Genomic DNA, 22,755 nt, shown 5'->3' on the forward strand with positions numbered 1-22,755 from the left:
TTACAGTCTCTCTCATCAAAGAAACCATCACTTTACCTTAAGCTGGACTCAGTGACAGACAGTCCGAAGAAAAGTTCCAACATGCAAGATTCAGAGCCTAACTCGCCATGCACTGGGTAAAACACATACTCAGCCATTTATTACTTACAGTAAAGACCCCATAAAATAGCTTAATGAGCATGTTGTCCACCAAAGTCCAATTATTAATCCATAGGGCATTTAAAACATGTATTTCCATTGACAGTATATTCAATGTAGTTTTCTGTATGTCTAATTCTTCACAGGAGCTTTGAGGAGATGGAGGCTCAGATCTCACAGGGGAAATCACCAGTGCTGCCACCACGCAGTGCTCGCGAGCCCACGGCACCAGAGAAAAGCAGAAAGAGAGAGAGTCAGTCTCAAAGTCAAACACAGAGCATTGAGAGAGATGGAGCGGTAAGTGTAAACCAATTAATCTGATTGGTTTGATAGATTAGAGTGATAGAACGGTCCTCCAATGAGCACCTTCACAAAGAGTGCATTTATTATACATTTATAATCATTGTGGAGACGTGTATGAAGATTGAGTGATTTTATTTGGTAACAGCTTATTGTATTTTTTGTCATTTCTTCTGTGGAACACAAAATTGAAAATGTATTTAATCTTTTACAGGCCTTTCCTGTACAATGACACATAACAAACTTGATTTATATGGATTACTTTTTCTAATGTTATTTGACCATTACCTATGATCTGCCACATAAAGGTTTTGTGCTCCACATAAGGATGTGTAAATAATGACAGAATTTTTATTTTTGGATGTAATGCTGTTCTTACATGCATCATAGGTTCTAACCACCACAGAATTGCATAATCTCAATTCAGGTTTCTTAAACCCGTCATAAAAATGTTAAGATGCACTAGGTTGCTTTGACTCACTGACACCCAGACACCTCCCACTCCTCTTGTCCCTTTCCTGCTCTTGGTCCCAAAACAGTCCCCGATCCATGGCCCTATGGACCCCTCAGATCTGCCCCTCTTAGACAGACTGTCTGATTCAGCCACCCCTCTCAGCTACCTGGAGCCTGATCTGGCAGAGACCAACCCCACTGCCTTCGCCCAAAAACTGCAGGTGTGTAGAGAGAAACCCTCCTGCCCTATCTATTCTCCCCTGGACTTCTGCTGCTACCTTATATGTGCCTGTGTGTGTGCGTATCATCACTCAACTGTGTGTCTACTGTCTTCTGCACTGTAAAATCATTTTCTTAAATAGTTCACCCAAAAATTCTGTCATCATTATTCACTCTCATGCTGTACAATTGTTTTTGTTCTGATGAAAACGAAGGAAGATATTTTGAGGAATGTTTGTGGCCAAATCGATCGGAGGCCCCATTGAGTTCCATAGTAGGAAAAAGAATACTGTGGAGGTAAATGGGGCCTCTGATCCGTTTTGTTGCAGGCATTTCTTGGGTATCTTTTTTTGTGTTCATCAGCACAAAGAAATATACATGTATACAGGTTTGTAACAACATGTGAGTGAGTAAATGATGACCGAATTTTCATTTTTGGGTGAACTATCCCTTTAAGGCCAATCTAACAAACTTCAACAAACTGGTTTATTCAGTTTTATGTTTCAAACAGAGATCATCTGTCATTTATTTTTCAAGGATATAAAGTGTCTGTTTCTACCTTGTCTGTTTCCTTATCCCACATTTGTTTTAAACATTTGTTTCATTTTGTTTTGTTCCTTGTTTGAGTCGATAGAGATTCAAATGATGGCACTGTATTCAAACTCCTGGGATGTTTCTTACAGTGCAGTGGATCTGACCTCATTCATAACATTTGTGTATGAGTGTCTGTATGCGTGTATGTTTTCTCCTCAGGTTAGTATTTGAGTGGGGTCAGTACAATTCTAACCCCTCTTTTCCTCTATGCCCCCTGTCCCCACTCCACGGGTCACTCCCCTTTCCTCCTCTGCTCCTCAACCAACCCTTCACCTCTCCCCCTGTGGCCCAGGAGGAGCTGGTGCTCGCATCCCTGAGGATAGAGGCTCTTCAGGTAGCCAAAAACATCTCTCAGAGCCCCTCTTTGTCCACTGTGTCCCCTAAGGTACTGCGCTGGGCCCGCACCTGTTTGTGTGTGTGAGCGTGTGTGTAAGCACGTGTGTGATATCCCCCTTTGAACGGAACCCCCTGACTGCTTTGTTGGTAACTACCCATAAACTACCTCACCATACTGTGGACGTGACATTTCACCCCCGGTGCTCCCCATGTGACGTATCTAACTTGGCTCCTGTACCCTTGATTGGTGCTACTTTCTCCCGATCCAGCACCCTCTTGAGCAAAAGAGGCGTGTTTCTCCCAGGGCTTTGTGACAATCCTGCATGTTTGCCTGGACAGGAGATGCATACAGACAAAGGTCAATGTGACTTGGAAACTAATACTGTAAAATATATAAATTGCTAAATCAAGCATGAGGACATTCCTTTAACTACAAGCAGTTTTATTTGTCAGGAGTTGATTTTTCTTAAATACAGAATTCAACTACTTGTTGAGTTCACACAGTGAGAATTATTTTGCATAATTGTAGCATCAGTGTGTAAATATTTATTTGTGCACTTCAGAGATATCCAAGATGTGAAATTAGCCTTAGGAGACAAATGAATAAGCCATTATATTCCAAACATATTTAAAATGTCATTTTCACCACAGTATGTTATCAGTGACAATTCATGCTGCATTTTAATTTAGGATGATGAATATGACAGTATGGTGGAGATGTTTCAGATGGTGTCTGCACATCATTGTCAGAAAACAAATTGAATAGTCTAAATTGTAAAAGTATGTTTTAAAATCAGTCAAAAGTGCCTGTAGTTGAAGAAACGCTCATGAATGTTCTTCAGATTATAAAATGCATTGTATACTTTTCCAAAGCACAAAAATTCCTTGTCACATTCTTGCTGGTTCCTGGTTTTTATCAATACTAATTCACATTAACCCACTGGAATACTGTGGACATACAGAGCATCTGTATGCCTGGCCTGAGGACGCTGGTGTGGCTTCACATGAAGCTTTGCTCTGATCAGATCTGCTCTCAGTCTGACCTTCAGACATGTCATTTTGAATGTGTGACCGTCACCTCAGCCTCAACATTTGTACGAGAAATAAAATGAACAGACTAATCAAATGATCTCAGACACACAAATCCACTACAGCCCCTTTGACATCTCTTCAATCCACTCTCATGATGTTGTCTTGCACGATTCACAGTCTCGCCTCAGGAAGCCCAGTCAGCGCCGCTGGTATCTCAACGGTTCCCACATGGCTAAAGTAAGAAGGACAGAAAGTAACTTTTCTGCAGTTAACTAGACCTAATCTATTTGTGCTAATCCCAGTGTCCTTGTATCACCATTAGACTAAACCATCTGTGTCGCCTAGTGACAGAATATAAGCATATTATAGAGAAAAAGCGTTTCATATCTTCTGCATTCACTGCAAATTAGTTTTTAATCAGTATTTTTCTTGTTTGCCTGTGGTTCTTTAAAAAGTGTAATTTTTCTTGTTTTAAGTCAATTTTTTTTACAGAAAAAAATATTTTAAGATATATTTAAAAACAAGTCTTGCTTTTATTGCAGTTTTGCTGCTTACATACATTTTAATAGATGAAAAGCAATATAAAATTACTGATTAAAAAGGTTTTTGCAGTGTTTGTTTAACCATAAACTAGGATGTCTATGCTAATTCTGAATTACTTTATTTTCTAGAAACAAAAAGTGTAACATTTTGGCCTTGAAAGAAAGTCACATATTAACAACACATCAACCTTCACCTTCTAGACACATTAAAAGGATTGGTCCATTTTCTTAAAAGAAATAAATCCAGGTGGTTTGCTCACCACCGTGTCGTCCGGAATGTTGGTGTCTTTCTTTGTTCAGTCGAGAGGTTGTGTTTTTTGAGGAGAGCATTCCAGGATTTTTTTTTTTCATTTTGATGGACTTTGGTGGACACGTAACACGTGGGAGTTTTGATGCAGTTTAGAATTGCAGTTTCAAAGGACTCTAAATGACCCCAAACGTGGCATAAGGGTCTTATCTAGCGAAACGATTGTCATTTTTTACAATAAAAATATGCCCTTTTAAACCAAAACTTCTCTTCTACCTCTGGTCCTGTGTTGCGCCAGCGCGACCTCACGCAATATTTCATCACCTCAAGAGGTCATGGAAGACGTATGCGAAACTACGCCCCAGTGTTTACAAGTGTGAAGAAAGAGGACCGTCCCAACGTTGTTGTGTATAATGATACTAATTAATGTCGTTGTGTCAGTTTATTGTTTAAAATGATCCGCAAATGTGCGTTTCATATATGTAACACGTGACCTTTCCACGTCATTACGCAATTACATGAGGTCGCGCTGGCGTGTCGCGGGGCCGGAGATAGACGAGAAGCTGTGGCCCAAAAGTGCATATTTTTTATTTTTCTTGCCAAAAATGACAATTGTTTGGGATCGTTTAGAGTCCTTTGAAATGCCGTTGAAGCTGCCATTTTAAACTGCATTGGAACTGTTGCGTGTTGGTGTCCATTGGAGTCCATTAGAATGAGAAAGATCCTGGAATGTTTTCCTCAAGGACATAATTTCTTCTCGACTGAACAAAGAAAGACATCAACGTTTTGGATGACATGGTGGTGGGTGAATTATCTGGATTTTTTTTAAAGAAAATGTACTAATCCTTTAATATGACTATATACTGTACTTACATCTTAAACATCACAAAAATGTCTTCTAATATTTTAGGTCTTGCACTTCTGGCAAGATCTTTAATCCACACCATAGTTAAATTTGTTCTTACTATTGCAAAACTAGTCTGGTTATTTTTGTAGAAGACTGCAGGAAAATCCACACAAACAGATATCAAACTCTGTCTCAGGATGTCCCGTATACCAAAGGTACAGTTTCTGCCCATGGAAAAGTTCTGAAATTTTCTAAAAATAGATTCAAGCTTTAAATGTCTTAGAAGTATTTTTGGCACAGTACTTCGATATAGGGAAAATGAGTGACACTGTATTATACAGCTTTTTAATGGAGTAATGAGGTTTAGTGATGATCACCATAAATTGATAATGTTCTTTAAATATTAAATATTTTAAAATACATTACTCCTCCTGAATTAGTCTCGCAGACACATTTCATATGCTGCCTCGCTGTATGTATCATACTCACTTTTCTTAACCTTTTCATTATTATAAAAATACATTTTTCATGCATAAACTACATTCTAAAATTATTTTCAGCCCAGCGTTGGGTCGGAGGGAGACAGGCCCAGCCGTTGGGTTAAATTACAGCCCGGTTGGCTGGGCTTGACCCTTTTTGACCCAACACCGTGTTGAAAAACCCCCAGCATTTTTTAAGGTGTGTATACGCTCTGAAGACTTCAGGATTACATCACAAACCCCCTTTGGCACTGACCTCTCTCATATTTGCATATTCATTTTCAAAGCTTTTGTTTCCCATTGGCATTCACAGTTGTACCTAAACATTCCTTATTGTCCACTGACTGTGTTTTGGGTGATAATATACAATAGGTGATGAGATGCATCCTGTTCTTTTTGGCTGGATCACACATTCAGGGAAATCAAAGTCTAGGTGTAATCATGCAGATTGTTGGAAAGGTTATGGAGCAGACTGGATTCAGGTCTAGCTGTGCATTTTAATGAACTGAAATAAAGGAAATAACATAACATAAATAGTCATAACATTCGTCTGAAATGAATCCTCTGCAGTTGTGAAGATACGGTATCAGTCTGTGGTTGAGGTGCTTACCAGATTTAGTAGGTTGAAATTAGGCAATATCCAGATTTATGTGATCATGAAAGGTCTCAAGACACCCAAGAATATTTGCTAGAATATTATAAGTTGGTCAGTTTTTCTTGTTGAACCTCTTGTGTCATAGTAGAGCTTTGTCTTCCATTTAAGTACAGTAAGTACAATAAGTGGTATTAATGTAGGTGTAAATGCTTCTTTCAGACCAAACATTATATGATTGACACACTTTGTACCCTAACACACGACCCCCTACCTTTAGCCAAAAGCCAAACTTAATTAATCTTTTAATCCAGCTCTTTTAGGGGGAATTAATCTCTCAATAGCCAGAGATTTTAAGGGCTAAACATGACGATTATTGAATAACTACTGTACACCACATGACTGAATATATACCCATTGGGTTGTATTTTAACTTATACTAATTTTTTTGCAACCCAAAATATTGGGTTATTTTAACCCATTGTTGTGCCAAATATAAGCATTTACTGGGTTAGTTTGTCCCTTTTTGACCCAACAAGTTTATGAATACATCTAGTCCTTTGGAAACAATTGCCACACCTGTGAATAGTGAACATAGCGAGCACCTGTAAACATTTAGTTTTAGTTTTGTTTTTGAAATGTTTAGATGATTTGAAAGTCAATGTATTGAATGACATTTATTACGACTTGTGTTTTTCTAATATTTGCCGTCTTTATTAATATTACAAGCAAAGCATGTCTGCTTTGTCTGTTGGATACATGCAGAATTTTGGTAACTGACAGACTCGTAGAGTATGTGCTCAGATGTTCTCTAAAATTTTTTTTTTTGCAAAAATGAATCATCAACTTCTCAATTAACTTCTCTCATCATTTGATCTCCAATAACCAACAAAAGGTCTGACCTAGAGCCTTGTAGCCCTCATCTGACCCAGCATTCCCCTCCTGACCCAGATCCGGTCACTGCCGCAAACTCTTTCATGACAAACAGCTTATTGCAACCATCTTGCATTGGGGAATGTCGATCATGGCATCCCAGCTGTATGCAGTGGGCCGGTCACAAACTAAAAGCTCATTTTCAACTGCTGGAAACTAAGAGCCTGCTCTCCATGGCATTGTGGCTTTGCTGAGTAGATCCTGTAGATGATGTGCTGCCTCCCTCCAGGTTGTGTGGACAAAATGTTTATGCAGATATAAGCTCAGGCCTTTAATGCTTTCCACACAAATCTCTCTTCAGCAGCAGAGGGAAATGGCCTCACCGGGAGACAGCGGAGTTTCCAGGGGTTCCCTGTATTCTCGAGCAGGATACGGTGAAGGTGAAAGCCCTCATCTGCCTCGTGACATGGACCACTCACTGGGCATTGCCCGAGAGGAGGTATTGTATCATATTTTTAGTATAGTATTGAAGATGACAGTCTATTAATTTATCACAGCACTGGTTTTCTAAATGTGTGTGACATGTTGCTGTTTTAATCATCAGGTTGTTGTCAAAGAGAAAGAAGCGATGGAGTGGAAGAGAAAGTATGAGGAGAGCAGACGGGAGGTGGAGGAGATGAGGTAGGACAGATGCTTTTATGACCTTGTGGTTACTTTGTGTTTGCGTCATTTTGTGACCCCATTTCTCTGTACTCTTCTGATCAGTGACACTACCCAAATTAAAAGCCAATTATAAAGGGCCTTAATGTATCAAATGTGCCAATAGGAGGGAGGAAATACTTTAGTTTAGTTTTTATCATCTAAAACGCACAATTTTATGTCACACAATGGAGTAGCTCATAGATGCATAGATAGAATGATAGAAAAAAATAAACTTTTCAAACCTTTGTTTCCAGGGACAGAGTGGATGAGGCAGTTGAGGAGCTCGGGGATTATGGCCAGCTGGACTATGGCTTGTTAGCATAGATAAGAATAAAGCTTATTTTATTAGTCTGATTGGGCTTAGGATAAGGAAGAACTAAGAGGCTAAGGGAAGGCATAGCTTATCCATCTGCTTACTTTGCTGGCAACCTGCTTTTCTTTACTGGCAGTTTCAGCCACCAAGGGTATTGAAAGAATGCCCAACTCCAGCGCCTGCCTTGTGCAAAAGCTCTGTATTAAAATCTATTGACTTCCCTCATTGCCTACTACACTGTCAATGGTCCCTAGCTGTCACTACGGTGGTATCTTTCAAAAAGTAGATCTTTGCACCTAAAGTTCCTTTTAGTACCTCAGAGGTACTTTACATACTGGTACCAAAGAGTGCATTTTAGTACCTCAAATGTGCACATTCATATCTGTACCTAAATGGTAGATATTTTTTCTGATAGCATACATACTGTAGGCAGCTGCTCTTTAAGGGCATTATCACTAATGACTGATTTAGGATGCTCTAAAAGGTAGCACCACTATAAGCCACAAAATTATTCTCTGCAGAGGAGATGTGGCTTGCAATTGCTTTCAATATTGAAAGTTGCATGCTGCTAAGTTATAAAAATTTAACTCTAAAAAGCATAAAATAAATATTTTAATACATTTCATTGTTGTGCATTTGGCAGATGCTTTTATCCAAAGCGACTTACAGTCCATCCAAGGTGTACATTTTATATTTTATAGATATGCGTCTTCCCTGGGAATCAAACCTATAAGCTTTTACTTGTTAATGCTATACTTGACCAACCGAGCTGCAGGACCTTAATATAAACCTACACTGACATAAAGGCGTAATTCAATTACAGACACTGGTTCCACATGTTTGAAATAAGTTTTCTTAAAGGGGCCATGGTATAAAAATCTGATTTTTTCCATGTTTAAAGGTGCGAAAGAGGATGTTTTCACCGACTGAGAATCCAAAGACCGTTACTGAGTTTTTGAAATGAGCGCATGCGTAGAAACAGTCCCCTCCTTCACAGCTCATTTCTAGGGAACGCCTTCCAAAACTTGTGCACGAGTATTTGAACACGAGTGCTTGTTTACCACTGGCATATGCTGTGTCGCGTCAGTGGATTCATTGTGTGAAATGATATGATAATAAACACATAAAGACGTAAAGTTAGATCAGTCGACGCTACTCCCATTTCAACTAGCATGTAGCAGACTGGTTACTGCCTTACAACTACAGTACAAGAACAACGTCAATATACCTGAATAACAGTACAACAATAATTATTCCACAAAGAAAAAATAATCACTGTTACCTGTCGAGGAGAATTTTTGCGAACTGCGCGTCTGTCTTGACACCTCTCTGTTCCTTCATTGCTCTCCAGTGTTTAAATGTTTCTCCAAGAACGACTCTGGTTAGATTACGTTCTTCTGACAATTTTCTCCTCTTCTCAGCGACTTCAAAAAAAGTCTTTCTTTTACGTCCTCTTTCACGTTTCTACTCTACCATGGTGCAAATTCGAGGATTGACAATGAAAATAAGCCGAAACTTAAGACGGAGTTTCATGCGCTTTGCAAATGCGGCGCCTGTGTAAAGTTACTGGAGCACACACATCTCTCACAAGGATCGTAATGGCAGTGATTGACAAGCCAGAGGGCCATTGGCTGATGTTTTTAAGGCCCTATCTTGTGCACAGATGACGTATATTAATATTATTACTTTCAGTGCACCTAATAAATAGTCTTTTATAAGTTAGTAAAGACAGTTTCAAGTAATATTGCAAAAATGTATAAAACAAACATCCTCTTTAGTACCTTTAAGTGCTATAATTGGATTCCCAGTGCTTTTATCAACCTAGAAAATGTGAAAAAGATCAACCCAGTAACTTAGTTTTGGTAAATCATTTTCTGCAAGCACGTGAAAAATTAGGTCATTGAAATTTGGCTCTCCTTATGATGTCATAAGAAGATCTTATTATAATAATAGTGCCCCTTAATCTGCACTATCCAACCACAGCACTACCATTTGGTGCAGAGAGAAAGTGAGAGAAAGAAAATAATTCACAGCACAATTGAGTTTCAATTGCAATAAACCACCATCATTGCGATCGGTGTTTGAATTTCATCAGCTCATTTGCATTTTAAAAGACACACCCAAAATGGCACATTTTTGTTCACACCTTCAAAGTGTCTATTTTAACATGTTATAATCAATTATTTATATGGTATTTGAGCTAAAACTTCGCATGTGTACTCTGGGGACACCAGAGATTTATTTTACATCTTAAAAAAGTCTTATGACAATGGCCCCTTTAAAATAAATTGAATGTGTTACCTCTGCAGATACATGTTAATTTTATTTTAAGATGTGAATCCGGTGTTCATAACTGAATTACATAAATCCAACAATTCTCTTTTATCAGTTATGTATCATCAAAATTTCTCTGAATTTATTTAAATTTCTAAATTGATTCATGCTTTTTTTGCAAGAGAATAGTTATGGAGTATGAGAAAACCATTGCAGAAATGATCGGTGAGTCTTGATTTATATTGCTGCAAGTTTGCGTTTTGTGAAAACTGTCAGGCACTTTTGGTTTGCCTGTTTCTTCTTCTGCTTTAGTACTTTAAATGACCAGGCACAAACCTTCCCCAATCATGTCACGTCTACACACATATGCAACACTTATGCACATGTGCAAGTTTTTAATATCTCATTTAATTTGCAGAAAAATCTTGTGTGCCTCTGGACCCAAAGACTGGTCAGTTAAAAGCACAACCCTTCCTCTCCCTGTATATTCCACTTGACCCGGCTTACTTTTGCAAACTAAACATGATCTGCTTAAACACGTCCCTCGCCAGGCCTTACCCACTGACAAGTTCATTGTATTTCTTTGCCTTTCAGTATTTTCTCTTTCAGACTTTGACACCGGGTGTCTGGTTTACTCTTGACATGCTTTTCTCTTTTTGCATCAAAAACTGTTTTCTGGACATGCTTCATTTTTTTTCACTTCTTTTATTCACGATTCTTCATAAAAAAACATTCACCTTCCAGCTGCATAATTTATTTCATTTTATTATTTATTCAAACATATTCGACTTTCTTGGCTTATATTGTCCAGTTAATTTAGTTTCATTCTCACTATATTTCATCACTTCTTAGTTTAATTTCATTTCTGGCTCCAGTTTCATTACTTTAGGAAGTTGTTCCATATCTGTATGTGACATATATACTTGTCTCTCACACATCCATCCCTGCTGGCTTGATTTAATGCAGTGCCTTCTTTCTGTTTTGCTCCCTTTGTCCCCCATAAATATTTGATAAATGACTCAGGCATGCCTGGTAAGTAACAGCGACTTTTCATTTTTTTGTTTGTGTATCATCTACATATGATAGTGACTGGCAAAAAGAGTTCTGGCTTTAGTCTGATATTGTCTGTTTTTCATTTTATTATCATCTTCAGGTGTTTTTGTAGGCCGATTCTCAGATATTCTCACCACCACAATCTCACATGAAAACTACTAAAAACTAATATAGAACAACACACTAAATGGCACCAAAAGTGGTTCACTGGCTCGTAATCATATAGGGAACCATTTTAAGTGCTATATAGCACCTATGTAGCACTTTTGTAGAACCCTATAGTGCTATATAGCACTAAAAATGGTTCCCATACGATTACGAGCTTTTAGTGCTATTTAGCACCATTGTTTTTAGAGTGAACTGCATTATAATTTATATAAAACCATTCACTGTATTAATAATAAATAATCAAAGTGTAGGATATTCCATAATCTTTTCTTTTGATGTGTGAAAGTTTGTCTTTACAGTTAAACAGGTTGCAAGTCTTTTCATTATGTGTCTCAGTGGTTTGCCATTCATTTAATGTGTGTGAAAGTTGTCTGCATGCATCACAGGGATTCAGGGTCAAAATAACAGCTACCATTTTCATTTAAGTCATCATAAAAATGCATATATAATGTGTAGAGTATTTAAACAGTGGTCACCAACCCTGTTTTTGGAGATCAACAGTTGTGTTACTGTAATGTCAACTTTTAATGATTTTATGTATCGATGTGTGTGTTTCTCAGAGGGTGAGCAGAGAGAGAAGAATCTGTCACATCACACTATCCAACAGCTGATTCTTGAGAGGGACCAGGCTTTGGCTGACCTCAACTCCGTAGAGAAATCTCTCGCTGACTTGTTCCGGCGCTACGAGAAAATGAAAGACGTCTTGGAGGGCTTCCGCAAGGTCAGTCACTTACACATGACCCAGTCCTAGCTAAAGTCATTATTTTGCAGTGGTGGCCAGTGACGACTTTTTCCGAGGGCACTCGATGCGGAGTTCGTCATAACATGTATGTAGCCAGTCATGTGTGTGGTTCGTAATTTCAAAATATGTGTTCTGCGCCTCGAGTGAACCTATGTGCATCACGTGTCTTGTCAAAATAAGTGCCTGCTGCAGACGCGTCTAAAGGGTTTATGATAAGAGGCGCTCGCGTTTGTCAGATACTCATATAATCTCATGTGTAATCAGAGTTTACTGTTAAGTGTGTCTTACGTGTATTTTGTGAACGTGGGCGTCTCTTTTGTCATGAACAGTTTTGACGCGTGTGCGGCGGGCACTTATTTTGACAAAACACGTGATGCACATGATTCACATGAAGCAACAAACACATATTTTGAAAACGCAAGCGACACACATGACACTCCGAACACATTTTGAATTTGCGCCCCTCGGATGAGCAGTCACGAGCCGCCACTGTTATTTTGTCATTTACTGTTTTGTACATTGAATCATCCTATATACTAATACATGTAAAAATGTAACCTTGATATCTTTAATATTGACTGAATTAAAATCAATGTGAAATCAATGACTGAAATCAATCTTTAATGCTCCTAATCTCATAATTAGATTGAGACTCTAGATGGATTTCACAGACAGGGTCACATATTTAAATTTATATCATGTAAAAATTGCATATTTTAGTAAATCTTTTGAGTTTACATTTAAAGAAAATTTGGTTAAAGGTCTTTCCATTATTAATGGCTTATCGGCTATAATGTTTCATCTTCCATTTAGAATGAGGACGTCCTGAAGAAATGTGCTCAGGAGTACCTGTCTCGTGTCCGTAAGGAGGAGCAGCGCTACCAGGCCCTGAAGTTCCATGCTGAGGAGAAACTGGATAAGTAAGCACGGTTCTCACACGTTCTCATCGTTTTTATCTGCTTTGCTTGTTATAGGATTTATACTTTCTAGATGACTGCTCAGCTACAGTATATAACTGATAGAAGTCAAGAAAAATGTAAAGTGATGCCATGCGTTTGTCCATGTGACGTGCAGGGCGAATTCTGAGATCGCTCAGGTGAGAGTCAAAGCCAAGCAAGAGCAGGCAGCGTATCAGGCCAGTCTGAGGAAAGAACAGATGAAAGTGGATTCACTGGAGCGCACGCTGGAACAAAAGGTCTGAAACTCGAAGTCCATCTGTCCATTTGCTACAGACATTGACTGTTGCATAGCTAAAATTAAAGGCGGGGTACATAATTTTGAAAATCACTTTGGAAAAGGGAGTCGGGCCGAGTACCAAAACACACTTGTATCCACTCAGCAATAAGGGGCGTGTCTACTAACCAACATCGTTGCCTGGGTTGCATATGTGTGGGGCGGGTCTATCATAAAAAGGTCCAGATTTTATTTGGGTAGGGGCGTGTTTGGTTAGGTGATTTCAGATATCAACATTGGCTTTCAGAGATCATGCACCCCGCCTTAAACTGATTCAAATGATTAGTTAATCTTCCCATCAATCATTGGTTAGAGCATCGTTTTGGTTGTTGCAATACAGTTAATTTAAACTTTCTTGGCTAGTGAGAAATTGCTGTAAATTATAAAAATAATGTTATATCTCATTCAACTTTATTTTTTATAATGTATTGTAAAGTCAAGTTGGAAATTTAAGTGCAACAAGGGATTTTTTTATAGTGGGGACATAGGGAACCGTATACCATATAAAATGTATACCTTGAATGCAAGTCAGTTTTAGATGAAAGCATCTTCCAAATGCGTAAATGTAAATGTTGTTGCAAATAATCTCGATATGTTTTAAAGCTAAGCTGTTCTCTTTCTTTTTAACAAAGCAAACAAAATAATAAGTGCATTTTTTTTTTTTTTTGCAGAACAAAGAGATTGAGGAACTGACCAAAATATGTGACGAATTGATTGCCAAGATGGGGAAGAGTTAGCCCCCTATCAGAATCCTGTGTAATACTACAACAGGACAATGTTTGGACAAGAGTTGTATAAAAAGATGGAGGTTCAGTGTAATTTTTCGCTTTTTGTGATGGACAGAACTAATGGATCTCACACTACTGATGTCTACACAAACACGGACGCTCTGGGAGGACGCACTATGTTCTGATTGTAATTATTTCATTTTGATGTATTAATGTACACAAATGTACCTATATCGAGGGTCTTGTGACAGTACTTTCCACCGGTAGAGACTTTTGTGAGAGTCTGTATAGCTCACAGAGAGAGAGTATGCGTGTTCAGTGAGTGTGAAGTTATGAGTGCCGTTGCCATGACAACCACTGATGGAGCCGACTGTTAAACTGATTCCTGTGGTTCTCGTCTTCTTAACCTAGAAACAGAAATGACCGTAAGAAAGAGAATATATGAATATATAACATAGAACAGTCTAAATAATCATTCACAGTTGTCACAAAGTGATATTCATGATTATGAAAAAATGCATGTTGTATGCCTTGATGGTTTTGTAAATATGAAAATGACTTGAATATATCGTAAAGGAACACAACTGCGGATTTTGATACTGTTAGTTTGTTTTGCTTCATTGCTTATCTTTGTAGATACTTGTTGTTTCTTTTGTTGTCTCTTAGCAAACTGATTTTATTTTGATATATAAATGAACCCAGTTGTGACTCTCAATTGCTCTGACTTGAACTAATTTAACACGGATTTGTCTCAGTCCAGCTATGGTGAATGTTTTACACAAGAGAAGTTCTGCCAGTTGTACAGGACATGCTTACAAAGTGCAATAAAAGATGGCAATACAGATCTTTTTAATCTTCTCATCCATATCTCACAAAGTCAATACACAAATACATATATATATTTTTTTATGTTTGCTGCAGTTATATTGCGATTTACTCCCTCACTGGGTCGTTTTAAAAAGCATTATGAACAAACAGTGACTCTTGCTCACATGATCTCATGTGTCTGGAAACATATGCAATAATTATCTGGCAGATGGGCATTAACCAGACAGACTATAATAGTGCCAGTGACATGCTGGCACACAACCAAGATGTCTGTGAGCAAGCAAATTAAAAGACCTGCAATATAAACAACAATACAAGAACAGAAAGAAACTGCTTCATTTTGTAGGTGATTTTACACTGCATATAATTAAAAAGACAAATACACAAAAAGTTATATAATTATTAAATAATAAATTAAAGTATTTAGAATTAAAGTAATTTACTTTTAATAAACAAGAAGGCATTAATAAAATGTATCTCATGATCACTAGATATATTGCATTTTTTATTGCCATTTTAATATATTGATAACATTTGAAGCCAGCCAACATCGATTATATTATCATACAGATCAGTGGCGGCCGGTGACTTCTTTTTTTGAGGGCGCTCGATGCGAAGTTCGTCACAACATGTTTGTAGCCCATCATGTGTGTGTTTCCTTTTTTCAAAATATGTGTCCTGCGCGTTGATTGATTCTGTGTGCATCACGTGTCTTGTCAAAATAGGTGCCTGCTGCAGACCCGTCTAAAGGGTTTATGATAAAAGAGATGCTCGCGTTTACCAGATACTCGCATAATCTCATGCGTAAACATAGTTTACTGTTAAGGGAGTGTCTTGCGTGTATTTTGTGAACGTGAGTGTCTCTTTTATCATAAACCGTTTTGACGCATGTGCAGCAGGCACTTATTTTGACAAAACACGTGATGCACATGGTTCACATGACGCAACAAACACATATTTTGAAAACGCAAGCACACACATGACACTCCGAACACTTATTTTGAATCAGTGCCCCTCGGATGAGCAGTCACGGGCTGCCTCCGATACAGATCATCAATTATACTGGACTGATGCTGACTTATTTTTTATATGGATTAAAGAATTGATTTTACCTGATTTATACACACAGCCTTGATTACTAAAATAGGTCTTAATTGGTTTTCTGTTTTCCCACGTTTGTTGGTTATCAAGTAATGTTAAACATAGATGATGCATTATAAAACCGGTAGGGATACCTGGCCAGCATGCAGCACTGTAGGGGTGGAGCACAGTAATTAGTCCCTCATCTCTGATTAGTCTAGATGTTAAGGATCCATTCAGAGCCTAAGATTGAACCACAGGCCTACAGTAAGTGGACAGACTGGTAATCTGTGTCTCCTCACTCCTGTTGGGTATTAGCGCTCCAAGAACAAGGCTTAAGCTGAAGGGTTTTGCAGGCAAACAACCTGCTTTTCATAGTAGTGACCTGACAGCAAGACCACAGGAGATATGAGGTCGGTCTATTTCTACCTGCTGATTGGCACCTTCCTTCTTGCTCAGAGTAAGTAACCTTTCCTTCAGCGTTTGTGTTGTTAAACTGGCCAAGTGTCCTCTTGGTTACTGTACAGGTGAAGCTTTGTGACAAATCCTGATAAGCTTTTCAGTCTAGACCTCTTAATCTGCTGTTTTGTTCTTCAGTTTAAATTTTCTTTGTTTTATTTAGCTTATACAGACCACTATCTGCACAGTGACTGGTTTCCGTAAGCGTGCATATGAAAATCGTGTCACTCTTGATTTGTGGAATACTGTAAATGTAAGGAATTCGTAAAAGCAATCCTTTAAACATAAACAAAAGAGATAATGTTCCCCTGTACCAAAAGCAAAGTCAAAGCAATTAAAACATAAACTTGAAGCTTTTGAATATTGCTTTTACTGTATATTGAGTGGAGATTTCCATGTTTGGCTGTGGAAAGTTTAACTTTAGGCTATATAATGGAAGTTTGTCATTTTTATTTATAAATGTGCTCTTTCTGACTGTGTATATACAGTATGCAACTTTTGCAAATATATTGTAAATATTCCTTCTTCAGTATAGCTTCAGTTTTTAAACAAAAGAAGACTGTTTTATTAGTTTTACAGAAAAGGGCTCTGGAAAGTCTATAGTGTGTAGTCTGTATGTGCCATAAAAATGGAATTTAGATGAATGCTTTAAAAAATAAGGTTTTACTTTAGTGCAAGCACAATACTTTATACTTATTGATTTGTGGATCATTTCAAACAGCTAGAATAAGTGCCAGTAAAAAGGTTTTGCTATAGGCCTACATGTCCTGTACACTGAAGGTCTTCGCTATAAAAGACAGTAATTTAGATCTGTTATATGGTGAGGACACAAATGCCAGAGAAAGCATAGAAATTCAGTTTTTGAAGGTGTTTTAGTGGTGCAGGCATGTGTGTGTATGTCTCTGATCTTGTTGGCTTCAAAGGATGTTTGTTTATAAAAGCAGACGAAGAGGATGATAGCAAAGAGGCACTTAAAAAAGGCTTAGCTACAACATATTTGCCGGGTTTTTACAAGACACTGTCTTGTTTCTCCACCATTTTTTTGTTAATCCCTAGTGTATGGTGAACGGTTGCTAGAAACAATGAACTGTTTGAGTTCACAGTCCCTAATGAAAAATGTGGAAAGTTTGGAAGATGTAAAATGGCCTCTAGAATTTTATAAGACGGTATCAAAATTATTTCTTTTTGACAGCATATTTGCTGCCATTGTGTGACTCTTCTAGTGACTTTACACAAAAATCCTCTTAAAGGGATAGTTTACCCAAAAATGAAAATTCTGTCATCATTTACTCACCCTCATGTTGTTACAAACCTGTATACATTTCTTTGTTCTGATGAACACAAAAGAAGATATTTTTTTAGGAATGTTTGTAACCAAACCGTTCATGGACCCCATTCACATCCATAGTAGGAAAAAAGAATACTATGGAAGTAAATGGGGTCCACGAACAGCTTGGTTACAAACATTTCTCAAAATATCTTCCTGTGATCATCAGAACAACAAAATTTATACAATTTTGTAACAACACGAAAGTGAGTAAATTATAACAGAATTTGCTTTTTTTGGGGTGAACCATCCCTTTAAGATAGTAGGCTTTGCTTAGACATGATTTATTTTTCCAGTTATGAGCATAGATTTATTCAAAATCAAGAAATGTGCTTTGATTGTCACCACAAAAAAAACAGAACCTTGAGTTAATGCAAATGGACACATTGAGCCAGTGTCAAAAGGATGTGCTATTCATGTAACTACATACTTGATAGGGATATGTTGAATGTTTTGCCTATATATAAAAACACGTCTTCTCTCTCCCATAACAGATAGTGTCTCTATAAAATGATGAAACTTTTTAAGCTTTGCAAACACATTCTATGTAATTGCTTAAGACTAATCTATTTTTTATTAAAGCTTCCACTAAATGCATAAATAATGTACAGTAAAATGTATTTTGTACTAGATATTTGTTTAGAATGTAAAGAAAACTTTTAGTGCAGGCTTACACTGTCAGATAAAAATGGTCAAAAATAGTTGGCTGTACCCTTTCCAAAAGCTCACCTTTGCTCTTAGGGAAGGAAAACACCACAGTTTTTCAATATTTTACTATGTTCTTACCTCAACTAAAATGAATTAATACATACCTATCTTTATTCAATGTGTGCACTTAATCATTGTACAGTGTGTCGTGAATGTGTTAGCATTTAGCCTAGCCCCATTCATTCCTTAGGATCCAAACAAGGATGAATTTAGAAGCCACCAAACACTTACACCATACAATATACAATATAGTTTTTTTATCTGCATAAAATCACGTTTTATTTTGCACCACCGTACTTACTCGTGTAACTACTCATGTAACAGTCTTTAAATAGGGAAAACTTGGAAGTGTTCAGTGGCTTCTAAATTCTTCCCCATTTGGATCCTAAGGAATGAATGGGGCTAGGCTACATTCACAACGTGCTGTACAAAGATTAAGTGCACGCATTGAATAAAAGTATGTATTAATTTGTCTAAGTTGAGGTAAGAACATCTTAAAATGTATAAAACGGTGGTGTTTTCCTTTAAACTTCTTCATAATAGCACATCAGAGGTACATATTAAGTGCATAATAGTACCTCAAAGGTACATATTGGTACCTAATGTAGGCCTATATCAGTAGCCTACATACATTTTACATAGTAGCACCTTTCTAAAGGGTACTGCCCTACAGGACTATAACCACAACAGACATTGAGGGGGACATGTCCACCCAAAAATCTAAAACATTGATATTTTTAATATACATACTGCACTGAATGTTTTGGTCCCACCCAATGTTCAAAATGTGGATAGGGCCTTGCTGCCCTAGTGACAGCTAGGGACCATTTTCTCTGATATGGTATAATCTTTTGCCTCTTCATATGACTTGTAATATTAAATGGATTCTTTTTTCCCATAGGTGAAGCACTGCAGTGTTATACCTGCATGGGTGCCACAGATGAAGACTGTAATCGGCAGGGCTCCAAAACATGTCCAAGCTTCTCAGATGCATGTGCTATTGTCCGAGGACATGGCAGTAAGTTTAATGGTAATGTAAATTATTACTGTGCAGTGGAAGAGCATTGTGTAAGCAGTGCAAAAGGTCATAGGTTTGAACCCAAGAAACACACATACTATTGAAAAAAAATGATAGTTTGTAATGCACTCTTTGGGTAAGAGCGTCAGCAAAATGTGAAAATGTTCTTGCATCGGCACAAGAGAAAAAAACTCTCAGAACATTAAATTGCTTACATCAGAGTAATTCATCACTTAAAAATAAATAAATTGGAAAAATCATTAACAACTTTAGTGTGTGTATATGAGTGCTTGAAAGAAATACATTAAATAAGGCTTGTGTTTGGGAAGACTGTCTGACTTTAGCTTGGAAATAGCATCTTCCTTTTTATTACTATATGTAATCAAGCTTTCATACCTTTTATGTCTTCTTAGGTGGTGTTATGAAGTCGTGCTCTTACAAATCCTTCTGCAGTCAGGCTAACAGTCAGGGCTACAGAGCTCCAGGGGTGAAAGTTCATTGCTGCTACTCTGATGACTGTAATGTTAAAGGACACGCCAACAGAATGAGCACAGGGGTCAACTTTCTTCTGGGGCTTCTGCTATTCGTCTGGCATTTGCTGTCAAACTAATGTGGCCATAGATGAACTGACCTGGCTGTTAAAGTTCATTACCACTGTGGGACTTGACCGAACGCTGCGTACTCCATGATTTTATTGTCATATTTAAAATAAGTCATGTAAAAATTTACAACACCTACATTTTTAGCAACTTGTTAAAAGCTGTGCATGCAATATAATGTTTAGTCAAACACATAGAACCTTACATGCACAGATGTTGTGTCATATGTCTACAATACATGAGGCAAATGTGGCGTTGTTTCAATAGGAACTCAAAAAGCCAAAAGCCTTTTATTCTGTAGGCCAAATAAATGTAAATGAGATCTATTTAAGTAAGTTTTGGTGGTACAGAGTGAACAAGAACATTATGGGGCAGATTCCCAGACAGGGTTTAGATTAACACAGGACTAGGCCTTAGTTATATTACGACATTTAAATAGTTTTTACAAACATACCTTACAAAAACAATTGTGTGCATCTTAAGATGTTAAGATATGTCAGTACAATATGTTTCTTTTTATTAAAGCAGCTACTTGCAACTAAAACATGTATTTTAGTCTGGGACTAGGATAAGCCCTGTCCGGGAAACCTCCCCTTTATCCCCTATATGATTTAATCTTTATGATACTCTGTGGATGGAAATGAAGACATGGAAAAACATACAGAAACACAAACTTGCTGGCTCTGTTTGTTTTTCTGCTTGACTGTAAATAAACTGCTTTTTTTGTTTTAATGACTGTTAATATGGGACTTAATGGGATTCAGTTAAAAAATAGATATATAAGGAATAAGATAGTATCGATAAAAGATTATCTGAATGTTTCTTTACCCTCAAATTGAACCTGTTTATCTACTGAAATATATTTAAAATGTTCTGCTTTAAAAGTACAGCTTTTTAAAGCGCCTTCAGGTGTTATACACCTTTTTAACACTAGGTGTCAGTGTAAATACACATTTCAACAACAATTGAACACAAACACCGTTAAAACACTGAAGCTGCTGGTGGCACCGCGGTTACTCCATCCAAAATACAGTACCTGACCAGACCAAGGTAGAGACACGAATGTTACATTTTTAAGTATTACGGTTAATCCAAGTCAAACCTGTAACTGTTGTGTCGAGATCGTAAACAATATGGATTATCACAGACGTGGTAACTTAGTGCTGAGAGAAGTCGACATGGGACCTTTTTTACTGTGATACTATGATATTTCCAGTACAACTGTAGTAATGATAATCAATCCGCTAAAAATCCTAGGTTAATTTTGTAAGGGTTTTTATTAGTCTATTGTTTAAGTCTGTGATTAAAGATAAGCTACATTTGAACTTTTGACCTTTTAATACGCGTTCAGAATTATATTTAGATTTATTTGTTCATTATGGTGTCTGTGTCAGGAAAGGCCTACAATATGTGAGAGTGGGTTAATTGTCTTTGATTTAGAAAACGATCGGGAAACTTTGGTGTCTCTGTCTATTGACTAAGCCCCCTAAAATGTGTGTCCCAATTTGCATACTAGTCCAAATTGTAAATGTTAAAATGATGAGTATCCTTAAACTCCGATGGTCTGTTTCCAGTGAAAATTTTATATTCAGTTCCGTGCAAACACTGCTACGACTGATATTTTATACGACAGTCTATGGAAATTAGCCACAACTCACACAACTACAAAAATAAAAGCCACAATATAGCCTATGTAGGCCTATCATTCCAACTTTCATGAAGTAAAATCACTAAAAGATTACCTTCCGCTGAAAGAAATAGACCCTAACTGACTGTGAACAGCAACAAAATGTTTTACGTTTATGTTGCTAAGGGCGCAGTGATACACAGAATCGTTGGGTGCAGCGGTCCTAGCTGTGTTAAAGCTCACGTAACACACGGTGTTTCTGCATTTCTGATATTAATCTGGAGTACCTATGGAGTAGTATGACATCCTTTATATCTCTGAAGAGTCTTGGTTTAATCAGATTTATAAAAGAAAGATTAGCTTTACCGAATCTTTCCGATAACGTACGAAAAAATGAAGAAGGAGGAGTTATAACACGGGAGGAGCGAGTACGAGTCATGCAACACTATACAACACTGTTTTAACTTATGATTCACTACATGTTCGTGTCATTTATATAATATACACGCGCCTATTTCCAACATAAGACAGAAGTCTTACTTACCACGTGTAATTCGTCATGACCCGGTTCTGAAAATCCACCGCATCAAACACACACGCAAAACTCCGCTGCTAATCCGGATAATAAACTATATCCATTGTTTCCATAAGGCTGGATGTCTTCTCCTTACATCCAAAAACACACTTCTTGTTGTGCCATTGTTGACTTTTGAAATTAAACAAAGCTGAGTGGCGTGATAAGCTGTTAGCAAGCTCTAGCGTCTCCCGCTGACTGACGGCTGGGCGGGGTTTTCCGGGGGAAGTTTTCCGGCGGAAGCCCATATAAAGAAGTGATACGTATCGAAAACCCCTGGAACGTCAGTTAGAACCGTAATCGAAAAAAAATAGCCGAAACTTGTACGAACCCTGGCGAAGTGCATTCGGTACAGAAATACTCTGAAACACGCCCAACTGCATTTTTGACACTTTGCCTACGTTTAGCATGAGGAAACAACTCTATAACTGTGTTAATAAGTCAGAATGCTTGAAATACCATTAAACCCCCCCTTTAAGCTATTGAACAAATCAGAATCAACGACTGGATCTAACCTTATCAACTAAAATATATTAAGGGTTTGGTTCCAAAACGCAATAAATCAATTTTGACTCATTTCGGTAAAAACGTGTTTTATATACCAAGAAAATGAAAAGATGAAACACCATTATTTTTGTTACAAACTTTTACATAGCATCTTAAGGTTATA

General features: G+C 37.5%; 2 protein-coding genes and 1 long non-coding RNA gene across 17 annotated transcripts in view; all 3 read left to right on the plus strand.

Moving 5' to 3' along the window:
* Positions 1 to 14,709, plus strand: part of tacc2 (transforming, acidic coiled-coil containing protein 2) — a 79,132-nt gene extending 64,423 nt beyond the window's left edge. Inside the window, exons 15-28 of one of the 12 annotated variants that reach the window (XM_073873315.1) lie at positions 7 to 116; positions 285 to 435; positions 978 to 1,112; positions 1,997 to 2,089; positions 3,250 to 3,309; positions 4,858 to 4,923; positions 7,014 to 7,151; positions 7,257 to 7,333; positions 10,123 to 10,166; positions 10,360 to 10,392; positions 11,723 to 11,883; positions 12,718 to 12,824; positions 12,979 to 13,099; positions 13,809 to 14,709. In XM_073873315.1, the coding sequence (XP_073729416.1) occupies positions 7 to 116; positions 285 to 435; positions 978 to 1,112; positions 1,997 to 2,089; positions 3,250 to 3,309; positions 4,858 to 4,923; positions 7,014 to 7,151; positions 7,257 to 7,333; positions 10,123 to 10,166; positions 10,360 to 10,392; positions 11,723 to 11,883; positions 12,718 to 12,824; positions 12,979 to 13,099; positions 13,809 to 13,874 (1,362 nt within the window). In that variant the 3' untranslated portion in view covers positions 13,875 to 14,709. The remainder of the gene's footprint in view (positions 1 to 6; positions 117 to 284; positions 436 to 977; positions 1,113 to 1,996; positions 2,090 to 3,249; positions 3,310 to 4,857; positions 4,924 to 7,013; positions 7,152 to 7,256; positions 7,334 to 10,122; positions 10,167 to 10,359; positions 10,393 to 11,722; positions 11,884 to 12,717; positions 12,825 to 12,978; positions 13,100 to 13,808) is intronic. The other 11 variants (XM_073873316.1, XM_073873317.1, XM_073873318.1 and 8 more) reach the window with 11 other exon arrangements.
* A 1,183-nt stretch (positions 14,710 to 15,892) lies between these two features.
* On the plus strand, positions 15,893 to 20,608 carry ly6pge (lymphocyte antigen 6 family member pge). 2 transcript variants are annotated; one of them, XM_055170850.2, is made up of 3 exons: positions 15,893 to 16,233; positions 19,169 to 19,285; positions 19,699 to 20,608. In XM_055170850.2, the coding sequence occupies exons 1-3, from the start codon at positions 16,182 to 16,184 to the stop codon at positions 19,893 to 19,895; spliced, it is 366 nt and encodes a 121-aa protein (XP_055026825.1). In that variant the 5' UTR covers positions 15,893 to 16,181; the 3' UTR covers positions 19,896 to 20,608. The 2 variants fall into 2 exon arrangements, with proteins under 2 accessions (XP_055026825.1, XP_055026824.1); XM_055170849.2 differs by having other exon boundaries at positions 15,898 to 16,233; positions 19,169 to 19,297.
* A 227-nt stretch (positions 20,609 to 20,835) lies between these two features.
* LOC129416550 (uncharacterized) overlaps positions 20,836 to 22,755 on the plus strand; it is a 129,067-nt gene continuing 127,147 nt past the window's right edge. For all 3 annotated transcript variants that reach the window (XR_012372293.1, XR_012372294.1, XR_012372295.1), the window contains exon 1: positions 20,836 to 20,934. This is a non-coding gene — a long non-coding RNA (uncharacterized lncRNA). The remainder of the gene's footprint in view (positions 20,935 to 22,755) is intronic.

Source organism: Misgurnus anguillicaudatus, chromosome 11 (assembly GCF_027580225.2).
Source record: "Misgurnus anguillicaudatus chromosome 11, ASM2758022v2, whole genome shotgun sequence".
In the NCBI taxonomy this organism is placed as follows: domain Eukaryota; kingdom Metazoa; phylum Chordata; class Actinopteri; order Cypriniformes; family Cobitidae; genus Misgurnus; species Misgurnus anguillicaudatus.